We start from the raw sequence: 14,286 nt of genomic DNA, 5'->3' as shown, positions 1-14,286 counted from the left end.
GTTGTTTTATACCTCTCCCCATGCCTACTGCTAGGATCTGATTTCATTGCTTTTACATTTTAACTTTGATTCTGGTTATCTAGTAGAGACTCTATCGCTCTGGTAACCCAGTATCCTTAAAGCTGGGATTTTATCTGAAGCCAAAGACTCTATTTTCAGTCATTAGATGCAGAGCTAACAACTTACCAATACTCTTTAGTGATTTCTTTTGGGTGCAGCTTTTCAGAGAGTTGTTTTCATGAGCCATCATGCCAAAAGAACCACCTTTTTGCTAGCTGATGGCAAGGGGGTCACAAGCTTAGAACCTTAGAGCTGACAGCCTACTAGAGCCCCATTATGTGCCCCTCTATCCTCTAGGGATGAGGACATTGAGTTAGAAAGGTGGCAGCAGAGCTGGGTCTTGTGGGTTCTGACCCATTATGCTCCTTACACATCTTGTGTTGTCACATCTCTTTGTTCCAGTCATCAGCAGTGTGGTGTGAGGGAAGGAGAGCCATCGCCCAGGAATGGAAGTTGTCTGTTAGGGAGAAATTCAACTTATTGTAAAATTACCTAAATACCATCTAAAACTACCTTATCTTTTTCCATTTTTAGGAAGAAGTAAGTCTAATTTGGGCTGGACACCTCTTCATCTGGCATGCTATTTTGGACATAGACAAGTGGTCCAGGACTTGTTGAAGGTCTTTATGACTTTTTTTTTTTTTTAACTACTCTAATAAATACTATTAGTGTGGACATTGTAAAATGCACGCCTAAGAAAAGTCACTGAGTCATAATGGCTTATTTAAAGCAATATCTTGGGGTCCACTGTTGTAGTGTAGTAAGTTAAGCTGCTGCCTACAACCCCGGCACCACATACAGATGCCAATTTGAGTGCCGGCTGCTCCACTTCTGATTCAGCTCCCTGATAGTGCAATTGGGAAAGCAGTGGAAGATGGCCCAAGTGCTTGGTCCCCTACCATCCAAGTGGGAGACCCGGAAGAAGCTCCTGGCTTCAGCCTGGCCCAGCCCAGGCCATTGTGACCATTTGGGAAGTTAACCAGCAGATGGAAGATTGGGCACTCTCTGTTTATCTTCTCTCTCTCTCTTTCTCTGCCCTCTCTTTTTAACTCTGCCTTTCAAGTAAAATAAATAAATCATTAAAAAAAAGCTCGTTACTGAAGATACTTAATTGTTCTAGTTTAATTTAATTGTCAATCTTTAATCATGAATTTTATATTATTGACTTTAAAATTGCAAAAATGTGCATATTAATGAAGATACTATTTTCAGTTTTTGAGCATGACAGTTGAAAAAATGCATTTATAAATTGAAAAATGTCGGAATCTCACAGTACACATTGTACTTAAGAATTGAGCTTATATTTCTCAATTCTCTGAATAAATTTTCATTTTGATGTTTCTTTTTATTTTCCTCTTATTTGGAAGCCAAAGGGAGAAACATAAGAAATCTTCCATCACTAGTTCACTTCCAAGATACCTATAATAGAGAGGGTTGGGCCAGGCTGAAGTCAGGAGCTTAGAATATCATTTGGGTCTCCTGTGTGAATGGCAGGGAACCAAATACTTGAGCCATCATCTTCTGCCTCCCAGGATACACATTAGCAGGAAGCTGAATTAGAAGCAGAGTAACAGATTCAGACCAGGCTTTCTGATAATGAGATATGTGCATGTCAGGCAGTGACTAAGGGCCTGTGCTGAACACCTGCCCCTGATATTTCTGAAATTGGGTTTATCTTACAGCTCATCTATATACTTATATGTGATGACTTTTTTTTTATTAAACCTGAAAGCATGTTAAATTGCTTGAGAAGGAAACAGAGTATTATTTCATTCAGACACAGTTATTTTTTTTCCTCCCATGGGACTGCATCTAAAGAAGAAGCACAAGTGTACAGATTTTTTTAAAGAAGTTTTTTATCCTATTAGGTACATTTTTACTTTTCAGGAAACCAAATATTTACTTTTACTTTGAGTTGATTTATTTTCAGTGACAACCAAGCAATGTTAATTATTTTAACTTATGAAATATTTAACATTTTTTTAGGAAATTATTTTCACCTTTGAGTATTTCTTGGCATGTGGAAGATACTTAACATTTTCATGTTTGCCAGGCTGGTGCGGAAGTGAATGTGTTGAACGACATGGGAGACACGCCACTTCATCGAGCTGCCTTTACGGGACGAAAGGTGAAAACATTGTTGTTCAGTGTTTGCAAGTGAAATATTTGGAAGAGCAGTCGTGAATGTTTTCTGTGTTATAACCATCTGTCTAGCAACTGGAATAAACCATTACAAACTTGTATATGCCAGCACTTTGGGTCAAAAGGGCACAACTTCTTGGAGCTGGACTGAGAGGTCAAGCACTAATGTTGTGAGCCGCCCGCTTTCTCATACACCTGGCAGGTCACTCATCTGTGCTTGTGGACCTCAGCGGTGGGGCACTCCTTACTTTCTGTTCCTTTTTAAAGATAGCTTCAGTGAGGTGCAATTCACATTATGTGAAGCTCTTACTCTTAACACTTTCACAAAGTGGTGAAACCATCATCGCAATCTAGTTTGAGAACATTTCTTTCATCTCGGAGTTTCCTGCTGCCTGTTTACATTCACTCCCTGCCCCCATCTCCAGCCTCAGACTACCACTGGTTTGTCTTCTGTCTCTAGACATTTGCCCTTCTGCGTCATTTCTTAGAAATGACATCATACAGACTTCTGTGTCTGGCTTCTTTGGTTCAGCATGATGCTGTAGAGGTTCATATGTGCCACAGCATGTTTGGTTGGTTGTTCCTCTTTATGAAAGAATGATATTCCAGTGAACAGGTCCACCACGTTTTGTTATCCAGGCACCATTTATTGGAAAGACATCTTTTGGCATTGAGTTGCATTGCCTTGGCATCTTTGTTGAAAATGAGTTAATGATAAATGTAAGGGTTTATTTCTAGAGTTTCTGTTTTTTTTTCATTGATCTACGTCTCTATCCTTACACCACTTTATTACTGTAGCTTTATAATTAAGTTTTTTTAAGATTTATTTATTTTTATTTTTTTATTTTTTATTTTTGACAGGCAGAGTGGATAGTGAGAGAGAGAGAGAGAGAGAGAGAGAGAGAGACAGAGAGAAAGGTCTTCCTTTGCCGTTGGTTCACCTTCCAATGGCCGGCGCACTGCGCTGATCCGAAGGCAGGAGCCAGGTACTTATACTGGTCTCCCATGGGGTGCAGGGCCCAAGCACTTGGGCCATCCTCCACTGCACTCCCTGGCCATAGCAGAGAGCTGGCCTGGAAGAGGGGCAACTGGGACAGAATCCGGTGCCCCGACCGGGACTAGAACCCGGTGGTGTGCCGGCGCCGCTAGGCAGAGGATTAGCCTGTTGAGCCACGGCGCCAGCCTATTTTATTTTTTTGAAAGAGTTATAGAGAGAGGTAGAGACAGAGAAGTCTTCCATCCGCTGGTTCACTCCCCAGATGGCCACAATGGCCAGAGCTGTGCCGATCTGAAGCCAGGAGCTTCCTCCGGATCTCCCACGTAGGTGCAGGGGCCCAAGGACTTGGGCCATCTTCTGCTTTTCCAGGCCACAGCAGAGAGCTGGATCAGAAGAGGAGCAGCCAGGACTAGATCCGTCGACCATACAGGATGCCGGTGCTTCAGGCCAGGGCATCAACCCACTGCGCTACAGCGCCAGACCCTATAATTTTTTTTTTTTTTTTTAAATTTTTGACAGGCAGAGTGGACAGTAGAGGGAGACAGAGAGAAAGGTCTTCCTTTCTGCTGTTGGTTCACCCTCCAATGGCTGCCGCGGTAGGCGCGCTGTGGCCGGCGCACCGCACTGTTCCGATGGCAGGAGCCATGTGCTTCTCCTGGTCTCTCATGGGGTGCAGGGCCCAAGCACTTGGGCCATCCTCCACTGCACTCCCTGGCCACAGCAGAGAGCTGGCCTCCAAGAGGGGCAACCGGGACAGGATCCGGTGCCCCGACTGGGACTAGAACCCAGTGTGCCGGCGCTGCAAGGCAGAGGATTAGCCTACTGAGCCACGGCGCTGGCTATAATTAAGTTTTGATATCGAGTTCTGTATGTTCTCCAACTGATCTTTTCAAAACTATTTTGGCTATTCTTAGTCCTTTATATTTCCATATAAATTTTAGGATAATCTTGTCAATTTCTATAGAAAGACCTTAGAATTTTACTGGAAATTATGTTGTCTTGAATTGCCATCTTGACAATATTAAGTTTTCTAATCCCTGAACATAATAAATCCCTGTCTCCTTGTTTATTTGAATGTTTAATTTTAAATAATGGTGTTTTAAAGTTTTCAACATTCAGATCTTGTACTATTTTAGTTAAATTTATTAACTTGCCTTTAATGTATGGAATCTGGAATAGTCTGGTCAGCTGATGTTACTGGTTAGTTTTTTCTTTTTAAATTTGTTTACCCCTTTGTAGGCATAGCTTAGTGGTCAGCCAGTGTTTCGATAGTGATAGGTTCAAATACCCAGTTCTGTAGGGCTTCTACTCACTGCTTGTGGATTTGTTTTTGGGTTAGAGAGCACTCTCAGTGTTAAGATGTTTCTCATTTCTGGCCCTGCTCTTTCTGCATGACCCCCTCTCATTTTCCCTGCACATGTTTGGAGTTTTTCAGCAGCTTAGTGTGTGGGAAGCAAATCTACTATTTTGGTTCTTTCATTTCTAGGTTTCTCCTGTTTCAGTGTTGAGTGGTTTTGCCATTTGCTCTATGTGATAGGCAGAATGTTGGTCTTCCAAGAATGTCCATGGCTTCCTCTGGGACACTTGTGAGTATGTTTGGTTACCTGGCAAGGAGAAATGAAAATTGCAAGTGTAATTGAGGTTGTTAATCAGCTGACTTTAAAATAGGAAAATTATTTTTGGATTAATCTGAGTGGGCCAAAGGTAATCACAAGGTCCTTAGAAGTCTAAAAGGGAGTTAAAGGAGATATGCCTATGAAAGTGTTGTTGGCTTAGGAACTAGAAGAAGGGACCCTGAGCCAAGGAATGTGGTCAACTTTTAGAAGCTGAAGAAGCAAGGAAGAAAATTCTCCTCTAGGATTTCTGGGGGGGAAGGGGGACCACAAAAAAAAAAAAAAAAAAACAAAAAAAAGAACCACAGCTCTGTAACATTTTGACCTTACCCAGTGAGCTCTGTTTCAGATATCTGAGAATAAATCTGTGTTTTAAGTTGCCACATTTGTGACATCTTGGCACAGCATCAATAAAAACTATGTCCTCTTTTTTTTTTTTTTTTTTGACAGGCAGAGTGGACAGTGAGAGAGAGAGAGAGACAGAGAGAAACGTCTTCCTTTGCCGTTGGTTCACCCTCCAATGGCCGCCGTGGCTGGCGCATTGCGCTGATCCGAAGGCAGGAGCCAGGTGCTTCTCCTGGTCTCCCATGGGGTGCAGGGCCCAAGCACTTGGGCCATCCTCCACTGCACTCCCGGGCCATAGCAGAGAGCTGGCCTGGAAGAGGGGCAACTGGGACAGAATCCGGAGCCCCGACCAGGACTAGAACTCGGTGTGCCGGTGCCGCAAGGCGGAGGATTAGCCTATTGAGCCACGGCGCTGGCCCACTATGTCCTCTTATGGGAAAAGTCACTTCATGGTGCCAGACTTGTAGGTTTTCCATTTGTTTCCTACAGATTTTGCTGTTGTTACTGATCTTGCCTTTTGGCATGGGTTTTTGCCTGTTATCCAAATCAGGTCAGTTTGCTCTGGCAGCAAAGCTACTGGTTGTCTCTGACAAGCTTGCCCTGGTAAATTTTTGGGAAAGTAGGAGAAAGGTAAGAGCCTATGGCTGGAAGGCTCAAGTCTCCTGATATTCTAATCTGAAGTTCTAGCGATGCCTGTTGAGTAACTACCTCTTGATTTCTTTCTTTACTCCCTCCCTCTCTTCCTTCCTCTCTCAAGATTTATTTACTTGAAAGACAGGGTTACAGAGAGGCAGCGGCAGTGGAAAAGAGAGAGATTGTCCATCTGTTGGTTCACTCCCCAAATGGCTGCAACAGCCAGAGCTTGGCCAGCCTGAAGCCAGGAGCTTCTTCCAGGTCTCCCATGTGGGTGCAGGGCCCAAGCACATGGACCATTTTCTGCTGCTTTCCCCAGGCCATAGCAGAGAGCTGGATCAGAAGTGGAGCAGCTGGGACTTGAACTGGCCCTACCTTTTGATTTCTTACCTGTAGTGAATGTCTAGCACTATGAAATAGTTTTGGCAGTTTTATACTTACCTTTCAGTATAACATTTCTTTGAGCTCTGTGAGCCATTATAGCCATAAGTCACTTCATCTCATTGACCTAAGTTTTTAATGATCTGCAAATTAACTATGCTGTAGAGTGTGTTCGTTGAAACTTTTTATTGACTGTTAAGTCGTGTGATCCCCAATAGTTTTTGTATAAACACACAATTGGAACTATATATGCATTTTTCACAGGTTATAGAAGAAAGAATTTGTTAGTGTTTCAGTTTTCATGGTTCTAATGACTAGATTAAATGATTTTTTATATAAATCGTAAGTCAACCCAGTAAAACACACTAACCATGTGAGAATTAGTGCATTTTGCACTGTTCATGCCCAATTGTTCACGTTGACTCTGGTGAAACAGATATGGGGTCTCACTAAAGGTGAGAAAGAAGTGCTGGTTGAAACAGTAAGCAGTAGGTTTACTGCCATGCTGGACTCTGCTGGTTTTCAGGCATGAGCTGCCAATGCTGTGGACTGCTTGCTGTTTCCCTTTCAGAGCCTTGTGCTTCTCAGTCTTTGCTGTGTACCTGATAAGTTTCTATTGCCATTTGTTTCCATATGGTCCAAATACATCCACTCCTGAAAGTGCAGTTCATTTACAATTCTGATTTCTTGTGCTTGGAAGGAAGCCGTGCTTTTTCTAGTTTTCCTGGGACTTTATAGCCCTTTGACTCATCGTCTGCCTTGTGTTGGAATCATCGTGGTATGGTGACATTAATCTTGCAAGGAATCAGCACACGCCATTTTTTTTTGTACTCCTCCTCCCACGAACAAATCCAGGTCTAATTCTCCATCTTTGTGATACTGAGGTAAAACCATTCGTTGTCTGTGAGTGGGTCTTCACATGTTTGGCTCTTTCTGTCATTTTCTTGAACTTGGAATGTAAGAGCATACTAAATTGGATCTCTGCTTGATTTGAACATTGTCATATTTATTGTGTTATCTGTTGTATCAGAAAATAATATTTAGCTGGAGCTAAATGGTTGCATCTCACAGGAAGGCAATAAAATTTATGTGCTCAGGCATGAATTAATTGTAAATAAAGTTTAATTTCTGATTGTACTCATGAAAGGATCAAATTATTTTGTTCTGATGTGATCTTTTACCATGAAGACACTTTTAAATATTATTCTGAGATTTTGTTATTTAATAAATAGAATGTTGCATTGAAAGGGATTTGGTTCATTATAAGGTGCTTTGAGTTCTTGTCCTCTGGAATATATAAAACAATCCCCCGACCCAAGTTTAATGGGTGCTCTGGGCTTTTCTTGGTACATTAGTGACCCCTACTGTTCATTGGTAAAAAATAGTATATGAAGGTTTTAAAATCTTAGCATTTATTCCTTTATTTTTCAAGTGCAGCTAGAATGCTGGAGTTTTTATACCTTTTATAATCAATTAAAAATACAGCTATGACCTTGTATTGGACTTCTGTGTTTCTTTCTGCTCGGCCTCCACACATCCCTTCTGTTTGGGGGAATCTGAAGACAGGCATAACTTTCTCATCTGCTCCCTGGAACATGGCTAGGCTCAGCCAGAGATACATACACCAGTCCTGGTGTTTGAACTTTAAAGGAATGACCAATGCCCAAGTGTCCACGGGTAGCCCTGCCATGGCAGGTTGGCATCCTATAGCACTATTCTGGCTAAGCCCTTTGCTAAGTGTCCCATGGTTTCTCTTATATATATTTTTTTAAACTGAACCAATGAGCTACCCAATATACTTCCAATAAAAACTATAATTAAATTAAAAATACAGCTATAATCAATGTACTAAAGATTTGTATTGTGCCAGCAACCTTTATTTTTTAGTGGAATTGGGGATACATGTACATTTAAAACAAATGCTTACATTCTGTGCCTCAGAAATCTCTCAGATAACATGTCGAAACTACGTACAGTCCTGGGTTAATGCATGCTTCTAGGGCTCTCTAGGACACCACTTCTCATGCCTATGTGTTGAAGGCACTGTCCAAGATGACATGTTTCATGTAGTAACAAATGACCCCTCAAAGTAGAAGTCTAGACATTACCATTCACTGTGGGCTGGGTTCTCTAGGTTGTAACGTGTGGCAGGTTGGCAGATTTGCCAAGTGTGGGGTCACTGCTGTGGAAGGGAGGAGTGGGAGAGGCCAGAGACTGAAGTCACTTTCTTGAACCTCTTCTTGTGTCTTGTAAGAGTTCAGTAGGCATAGTTTGTAAATTTCTTCTTTCTAAATGTTGAAACCTGAAGCCTGAATGACGAAATTGCTTAGCAAATACATTTTTTCATTTGGAATTTTGTTTTTTTTTTTAAAGATTTATTTATTTATTTGAAAGTCAGAGTTACACAGAGAGAGGAGAGGCAGAGAGAGAGAGAGAGACAGAGAAAGAGAGAGATGTCTTCCATCTGATGGTTCACTCCCCAGTTGGTTATAATGGCCAGAGCTGCACTGATCCGAAGCCAGGAGCCAGGAGCTTTTTCCGGGTCTCCCATGTGGGTGCAGGGGCTCAAGGACTTGGGCCATCTTCTGCTTTCCCAGGCCATAGCAGAGAGCAGGATGGGAAGTGGAGCAGCCGGGTCTCGAACCTGAACCCATATGGGATGCTGGCACTGCAGGCCAGGGCTTTAACCCGCTGCACCACAGCGCTGGCCCCATGTGGAATTTCTCTAAGAGATAGTTGTAGCAGAACACATTCTTTAAAGAATCAGCATGAGAATGTTCATAGTAGCATTATTTCTAACAGCCAAGAGATTCACTGGTTAATGAATGGATAAACAAAATGTAGTATGCCCTCACAGTGGACTGTTATTCATTAGTACAGAAGAGTGAAAAATTGATATATGCTGCAACATAAATGAACCTTAAAAATTTGCTAAATGAAAGAAACCAAGCACAAAAGGCCTCACAGTGTAGGATTCCTTTATAGAAATGCCCAGCATAGGCAGATCTGTAGAGACTGAAAGTTAATGAACTGTCACCAGGAGCTTGGGAAGGGAGGAATAGGGAGGGATTGCTCTTGGATGTGGTGTCTGCTTTTGGGATGATTAAAACGTTCTAAAATTAGATAGTGATGATTACTGCCCAACTCTGAATATACTAAAAAACCATGGTATTGTATACTTCCACATGGTGACATTAGGCTATGTGAATTATGTCTTAATAAAGTTGTTTAAAAAGTTAATCTGGATATAGGAGTCTTTCTGTTTCGTCTGAGGTGGATTGTGTGATGATGACATCAGCATAATTGTATAAGGCAATGACTGACCAGTTACAGAGCAGAGTTGTGTTGGACAGTTTGAGGGCTCTGTTAGCTTTGCTCTGACCTTTGCTGTGCACTCCTAGTCCTAATATTACTGTGTGGCATCCATTAAAAAAATGAAAAGAAAAATGCATCATGCTCAGTTAGTATTTTATTTCTCTGACTTCTTAGTTATTTGAAAGATTGTTCAAAAGTGCTGTTTCCTCAAGGATTATTTTAAGCAAACACTTTGGGAGTAACTATTCAAAAGTAGCTTAGATATGAAAGGAAATCAGTAATGCAGATGGCTAGTGTTTTACGAAGTGGGTAAGTGCTGCTTTACACAGAAGCAGGAAGCCTTCTCTGAGCAGAATGCTTTGCCTTTGCTCTTTTTTTGAAGAAAAGTTTTACCATTTTTTTTTTTAAAGCTTTTACTTAATGCATTTTTCATAGGTACAACTTCAGGAACATAGTGGTTCTTTCCCCTGTACCCGCCCTCCCACCTCGACTCCTGTCCCACCTCCAACTCCCTCTCCCATCTGCTTCATTATGGTTCATTTTTAGTTTATATACAGAGGACCAACTCGATGCTAAGTAAAGATTTCAACAGTTTGTATGTACACATAAACACATACACACAACATAGAGTACAGTTTGAGAACAAGTTTTGCAGTTAATTCTCATAGTATGATTCTCATCATTAACATTCTCTACTCCCAACTTCAGCTTGATAATTTTGATTCTTTGTGGTCAGTTGTGGTTTTACCATTTAACTAGGTTGTTCTAATAAATATGTAAAGGTTTGCTGATTTTAAATTTTGTGGTTTTTTTTTGTTGTTGTTTGTTTGTTTGTTTGTTTGTTTTTTGTAGCCACACTCAAACAAAGCTCCTTGCTTCTCTTCTTGCTTCTCTCGGGAGAGGCACTTCAGACTCTCATTTCTCTGACTGCTTTTCTGATTTTTTTTTTTTTTTAACTTATTTGGGAGACAGACAGAGGGAGAGATAAAGAGCTTCCATCTACTGGTTTACTCCCAAAATGCCCACAACAACTGGGGCTAAAGCCAGGAGCACAGTCCAGGTCTCCTGTGTGTTGCAGGGACCCAACTACTTGAACCATCACTGCTGCCTCCCATGGTGCACATTAGCAGGAGCTCGTAATCGGGAGCCTCCAGGAACTGAACCCAGCCACTCTGATGTGGGAAGTGGCCATCTTACCTGCTAGGCTAAATGCCTGGCCCTCTCTGGCTGCTTTTATGGTTTCTTTTTTCCCTTGCCTTCAGTGTAGGTGTTCCTCTGATTATTATTTTTAAATCATTGTCTTTGCTCTTGAAACCCTGCCCTCTCAGCAAACCAGCTGACTCTCATGGCTCCATGCTTTTCTTCCTGGGGGTTATTGGAGAATCTGGAATCTCACTTCATCCTTGACTCTCTGCATCAGGTTCCTGTGTTCAGCTGCATGTGGGGCATCCTTACCTGTGCTTCAGCTGTGCAACATTTCATATGTCTTCTAAACTGAAACTTGTCTTTCTCCGTACCTACTACTTATGGAGTATTTAAGTTGGTCTTTGACAAGGTTTTTACTGTAAATCCTCCCTTTCTTCTGTGGACACTTGAGAATACACCCATTTTCTGTGCCCTCAACTGCTTTGTCTTTCAGTGATTTTCTTAAGGGTACCCCTGGCAGCATCCTGGTCTTGTCTCCAGCTTAGCCAGAGCTTTCTCAATCTCATACCCCTTCCGTATTTAAGAATTTTCTTTGGAAGGTGTTGTGCAAACTTAAATACTTAAGTATGTTAAGTGAATAATTAAGAAGAATGTGGACAAGACTATGCTAGAAGGTTCTGGAAAGAGCAATGTAATTCCACTGTGAAAGGGGTACCCCATGAGGGGAAAGTACATGGAGTTGGATATTCATAAAACACCAGGGACGACTCGGTACAAAGAACTCCAGAACTTGAGGGGTGATGAGAAAGAAGCTAACTCATTTGGTGTCTGTGCAAGGGCCAAAGAAGGCAGGATGATGTTTAATTTGGGCTCAGAGAAGCATAGTTAGGTTTAAAAGAAAACTTTATTACTTTTATTTTTTGGTTTGAGTCCTCCTATCTACGAAGTTACTTCCCAAATGTCTACAACAGCCTGGGCTGGGCCAGGACAAAACCAGGAGCTGTGAAGTCAATCCAGGTCTCCCACATGGGTAGCAGGGATCCAAGTACTTGAGCTATCACCTGCTGCCTTAGCAGGGAGGAAGAACCACAAGCTGAGGCAGGACTTATACCCAGGGGCTCTGACATGGGATGTGGTGTTCCAAGTAGCATCTTAAGCGCGGTGCCAAACACCCATCCGTGCATCAGACTATTGAACCTTAAAGCGTTTTCTCTCCATTGAGATATTAAAAGTAGGCAGTGCCTTACCTCTTTGGGAGTGTGTGTTTCATTGATGTCACTGAAGTAGGAAGTCAGCCACTTGTCTCTTGAGGTGTTCTCTGGCTTACTGACTCTGATTCTACAAATAACCCTTTCCAGTGGTGGTTCTCATGCCTGAGAGCCTGCATTCCTCACTTGGAGGGCTTTATTTTCGGATTTAGTCTGAGGTCAGGCCTCAAACATCTCCTTTTCACCTTATTCATTGTTATCTTTGCCCATTTTAAAATAGGAATTTTTGTTTTATTGTTGGATTGAAATGTTCTTTATATATTCTGGTTACATGGCTCTTATCAGATGTGTTTTGTAAATTGTTTTTAACATCCTGTGGCTCAAGCTGCCTTCTTTACTAACATGCACTTTTTATGTAAAATATGAAAACACTTCTCCCAAAATGCTACTTTTTTTAAAGATGGGAAATGCTGAGATGTTTTGTAACAATTTATTTTAGTAAGATGTTAGAAGATTTCTTAACCATTTCTCTATTTTTAAAATATGGTAGGATATTCTGTAAGATAATATCCAGCTATGAAAAATGTGACAACATTATATATGTATACTTATATACATATATATAAAATATACTGGAAGATTTACGATTTACCTAGATATAAAACATATAACATATTACTACTATGTTAAAAAGTAGAATTATATTTAAAAAAATCAAACTTATGCATAGGAAAATGTTTAGAGATAACACCAAAAAGTTTATTGTGGTCCATATAGGGACCAGGATAAAAAATGTATTTTTTTTCCTGTGTTTTTTAGATTTTACTTAAAACTTTTTTTGAACTATAAAGTCACCTTTAAAAGAATGAGAAATAGTATGACCCAAAGGAATGATGAAACTCCCAGGCATGTGTAACATGTAGTGACCCAAGATAACACTTCATGTGTCACAGGCACCATCCTCGCAGAGGTTAGAACAGCACTTAGTGTGACTCTAACACAGACCCTCCTTGTTTGCTGTGCGTCTCAGGATAGCCATGTAGCAGGTACCTAGTATTGTCTCCATATTTCTCTATTTCTTTGCAGTCTCATTGTGTAAGAGACCCAGTGATATCAGAATTACAAGGATACTTCAAAATTAGTGGGAAAATGGAACTAAAAGATGACTATTTTGTTGCCAAATTTTTTTTTAAATTCAGTTTTTTCCACAATGGATATTTTCCATGAACTTTAAAAAACCTTCCATAATATGTTTTTCATGACCTTTGTATGTTACCAATTAGTTTGAAATTTCTAAAAAAGCAGTTAACTCCTTAGAGTAAATGTGAATATTCTTGATTGTGAAATATTGGCTTTTGTGTTTGTGTTGTTTTATACTGTTTCTTTGATAGTGGTATATGAATAGTCATAAGCCTGCATTACTTTAGGAAATAGTGTTCTATCGTCTATGAGATTAAATTAATTTTAAATTATCTAGGGTTTGTTGAGAAAATTATTTCCCAGTAGTCCTTAGAGAGATGCTATGAAGTGAATGTACTACTTATCCTAATTTAAATAGTGGCTTTGTTTACTTGCATATTTAGTTTGACCACACAAATTATTTTGATGAAGCAACCAAATAATTCAATTAAAAATTATAGAAGTTGGTTGCATTAGCAACTGTTCAGGCAGTTGCCAGTTATCAGAATTAGTTGAATCTGTTATTATAGGCATAACTGATGTGCTATAAAAATTCATACATAGTACTTTATAGAAAATATAGTAATCATTGATTTGGAAAAAAACTGTAATGCAATAAAGTCTTAATAGCTCAAAATATTTTTCTTTTTTAGGAGTTGGTAATGCTTCTCTTAGAATATAATGCTGATACCACAGTTGTTAATGGGAGTGGACAGACAGCAAAGGAAGCCACTCATGACAAAGAAATCAGAAACATGCTTGAAGGTAAGTACATGAACAGCGTTTACTTGAATTGTAGCCAAGCTGAGCATATGAATAAAGTGACTTCTGAAAGAGCAGCACAGATGAGAACAAGCCTATGTGTTAGTGATAAAGTCACTGGAAAGTCACTAAATAGACATAAAATTATCCAAATGGGAGTTTCCCCACTTAAATATCACATTGTACTTCAGTGATGTGTACAAGTATTGTGAATCAATCAAAAAATCAAACATTTTAAAATAAACTCATAATTTACACAAAATTACAAGTTAAAAATTCTGAGTACTTGACAAAATCAGGAATTGAGAGACCTGAAGGTCTATGGCAGATGAGCTTTTGCAGCATGATGGAGGAGCACAAACGTGCAGCACCGAGAAAAACGGTAGGAGGCACAGCTGTTGGGAGTCATTTGCTACTGGGGAAGTCAGCTCTGGCCAGCGGGGTTTTCCTGTGGCCTTCATCACAGCAGGACAGGTGGCAGTCACTCCTTGCTGGATCAGCTTCA

General features: G+C 40.5%; 1 protein-coding gene across 2 annotated transcripts in view; it reads left to right on the top strand.

Annotated features, from left to right (window-relative positions):
• The window catches only part of OSBPL1A (oxysterol binding protein like 1A), a 229,282-nt gene that overhangs the window by 21,758 nt on the left and 193,238 nt on the right, over positions 1 to 14,286 (top strand). Inside the window, exons 3-5 of one of the 2 annotated variants that reach the window (XM_062201480.1) lie at positions 595 to 680; positions 2,114 to 2,188; positions 13,673 to 13,784. In XM_062201480.1, coding sequence (XP_062057464.1) covers positions 595 to 680; positions 2,114 to 2,188; positions 13,673 to 13,784 — 273 coding nt within the window. The remainder of the gene's footprint in view (positions 1 to 594; positions 681 to 2,113; positions 2,189 to 13,672; positions 13,785 to 14,286) is intronic. The other variant, XM_062201482.1, reaches the window with a different exon arrangement.

This window comes from Lepus europaeus, chromosome 9 (assembly GCF_033115175.1).
Source record: "Lepus europaeus isolate LE1 chromosome 9, mLepTim1.pri, whole genome shotgun sequence".
Taxonomy (NCBI): Eukaryota; Metazoa; Chordata; class Mammalia; order Lagomorpha; family Leporidae; genus Lepus; species Lepus europaeus.
Note: the sequence above shows the minus strand (reverse complement) of the source record. Positions and strands in the feature narration are given on the sequence as shown.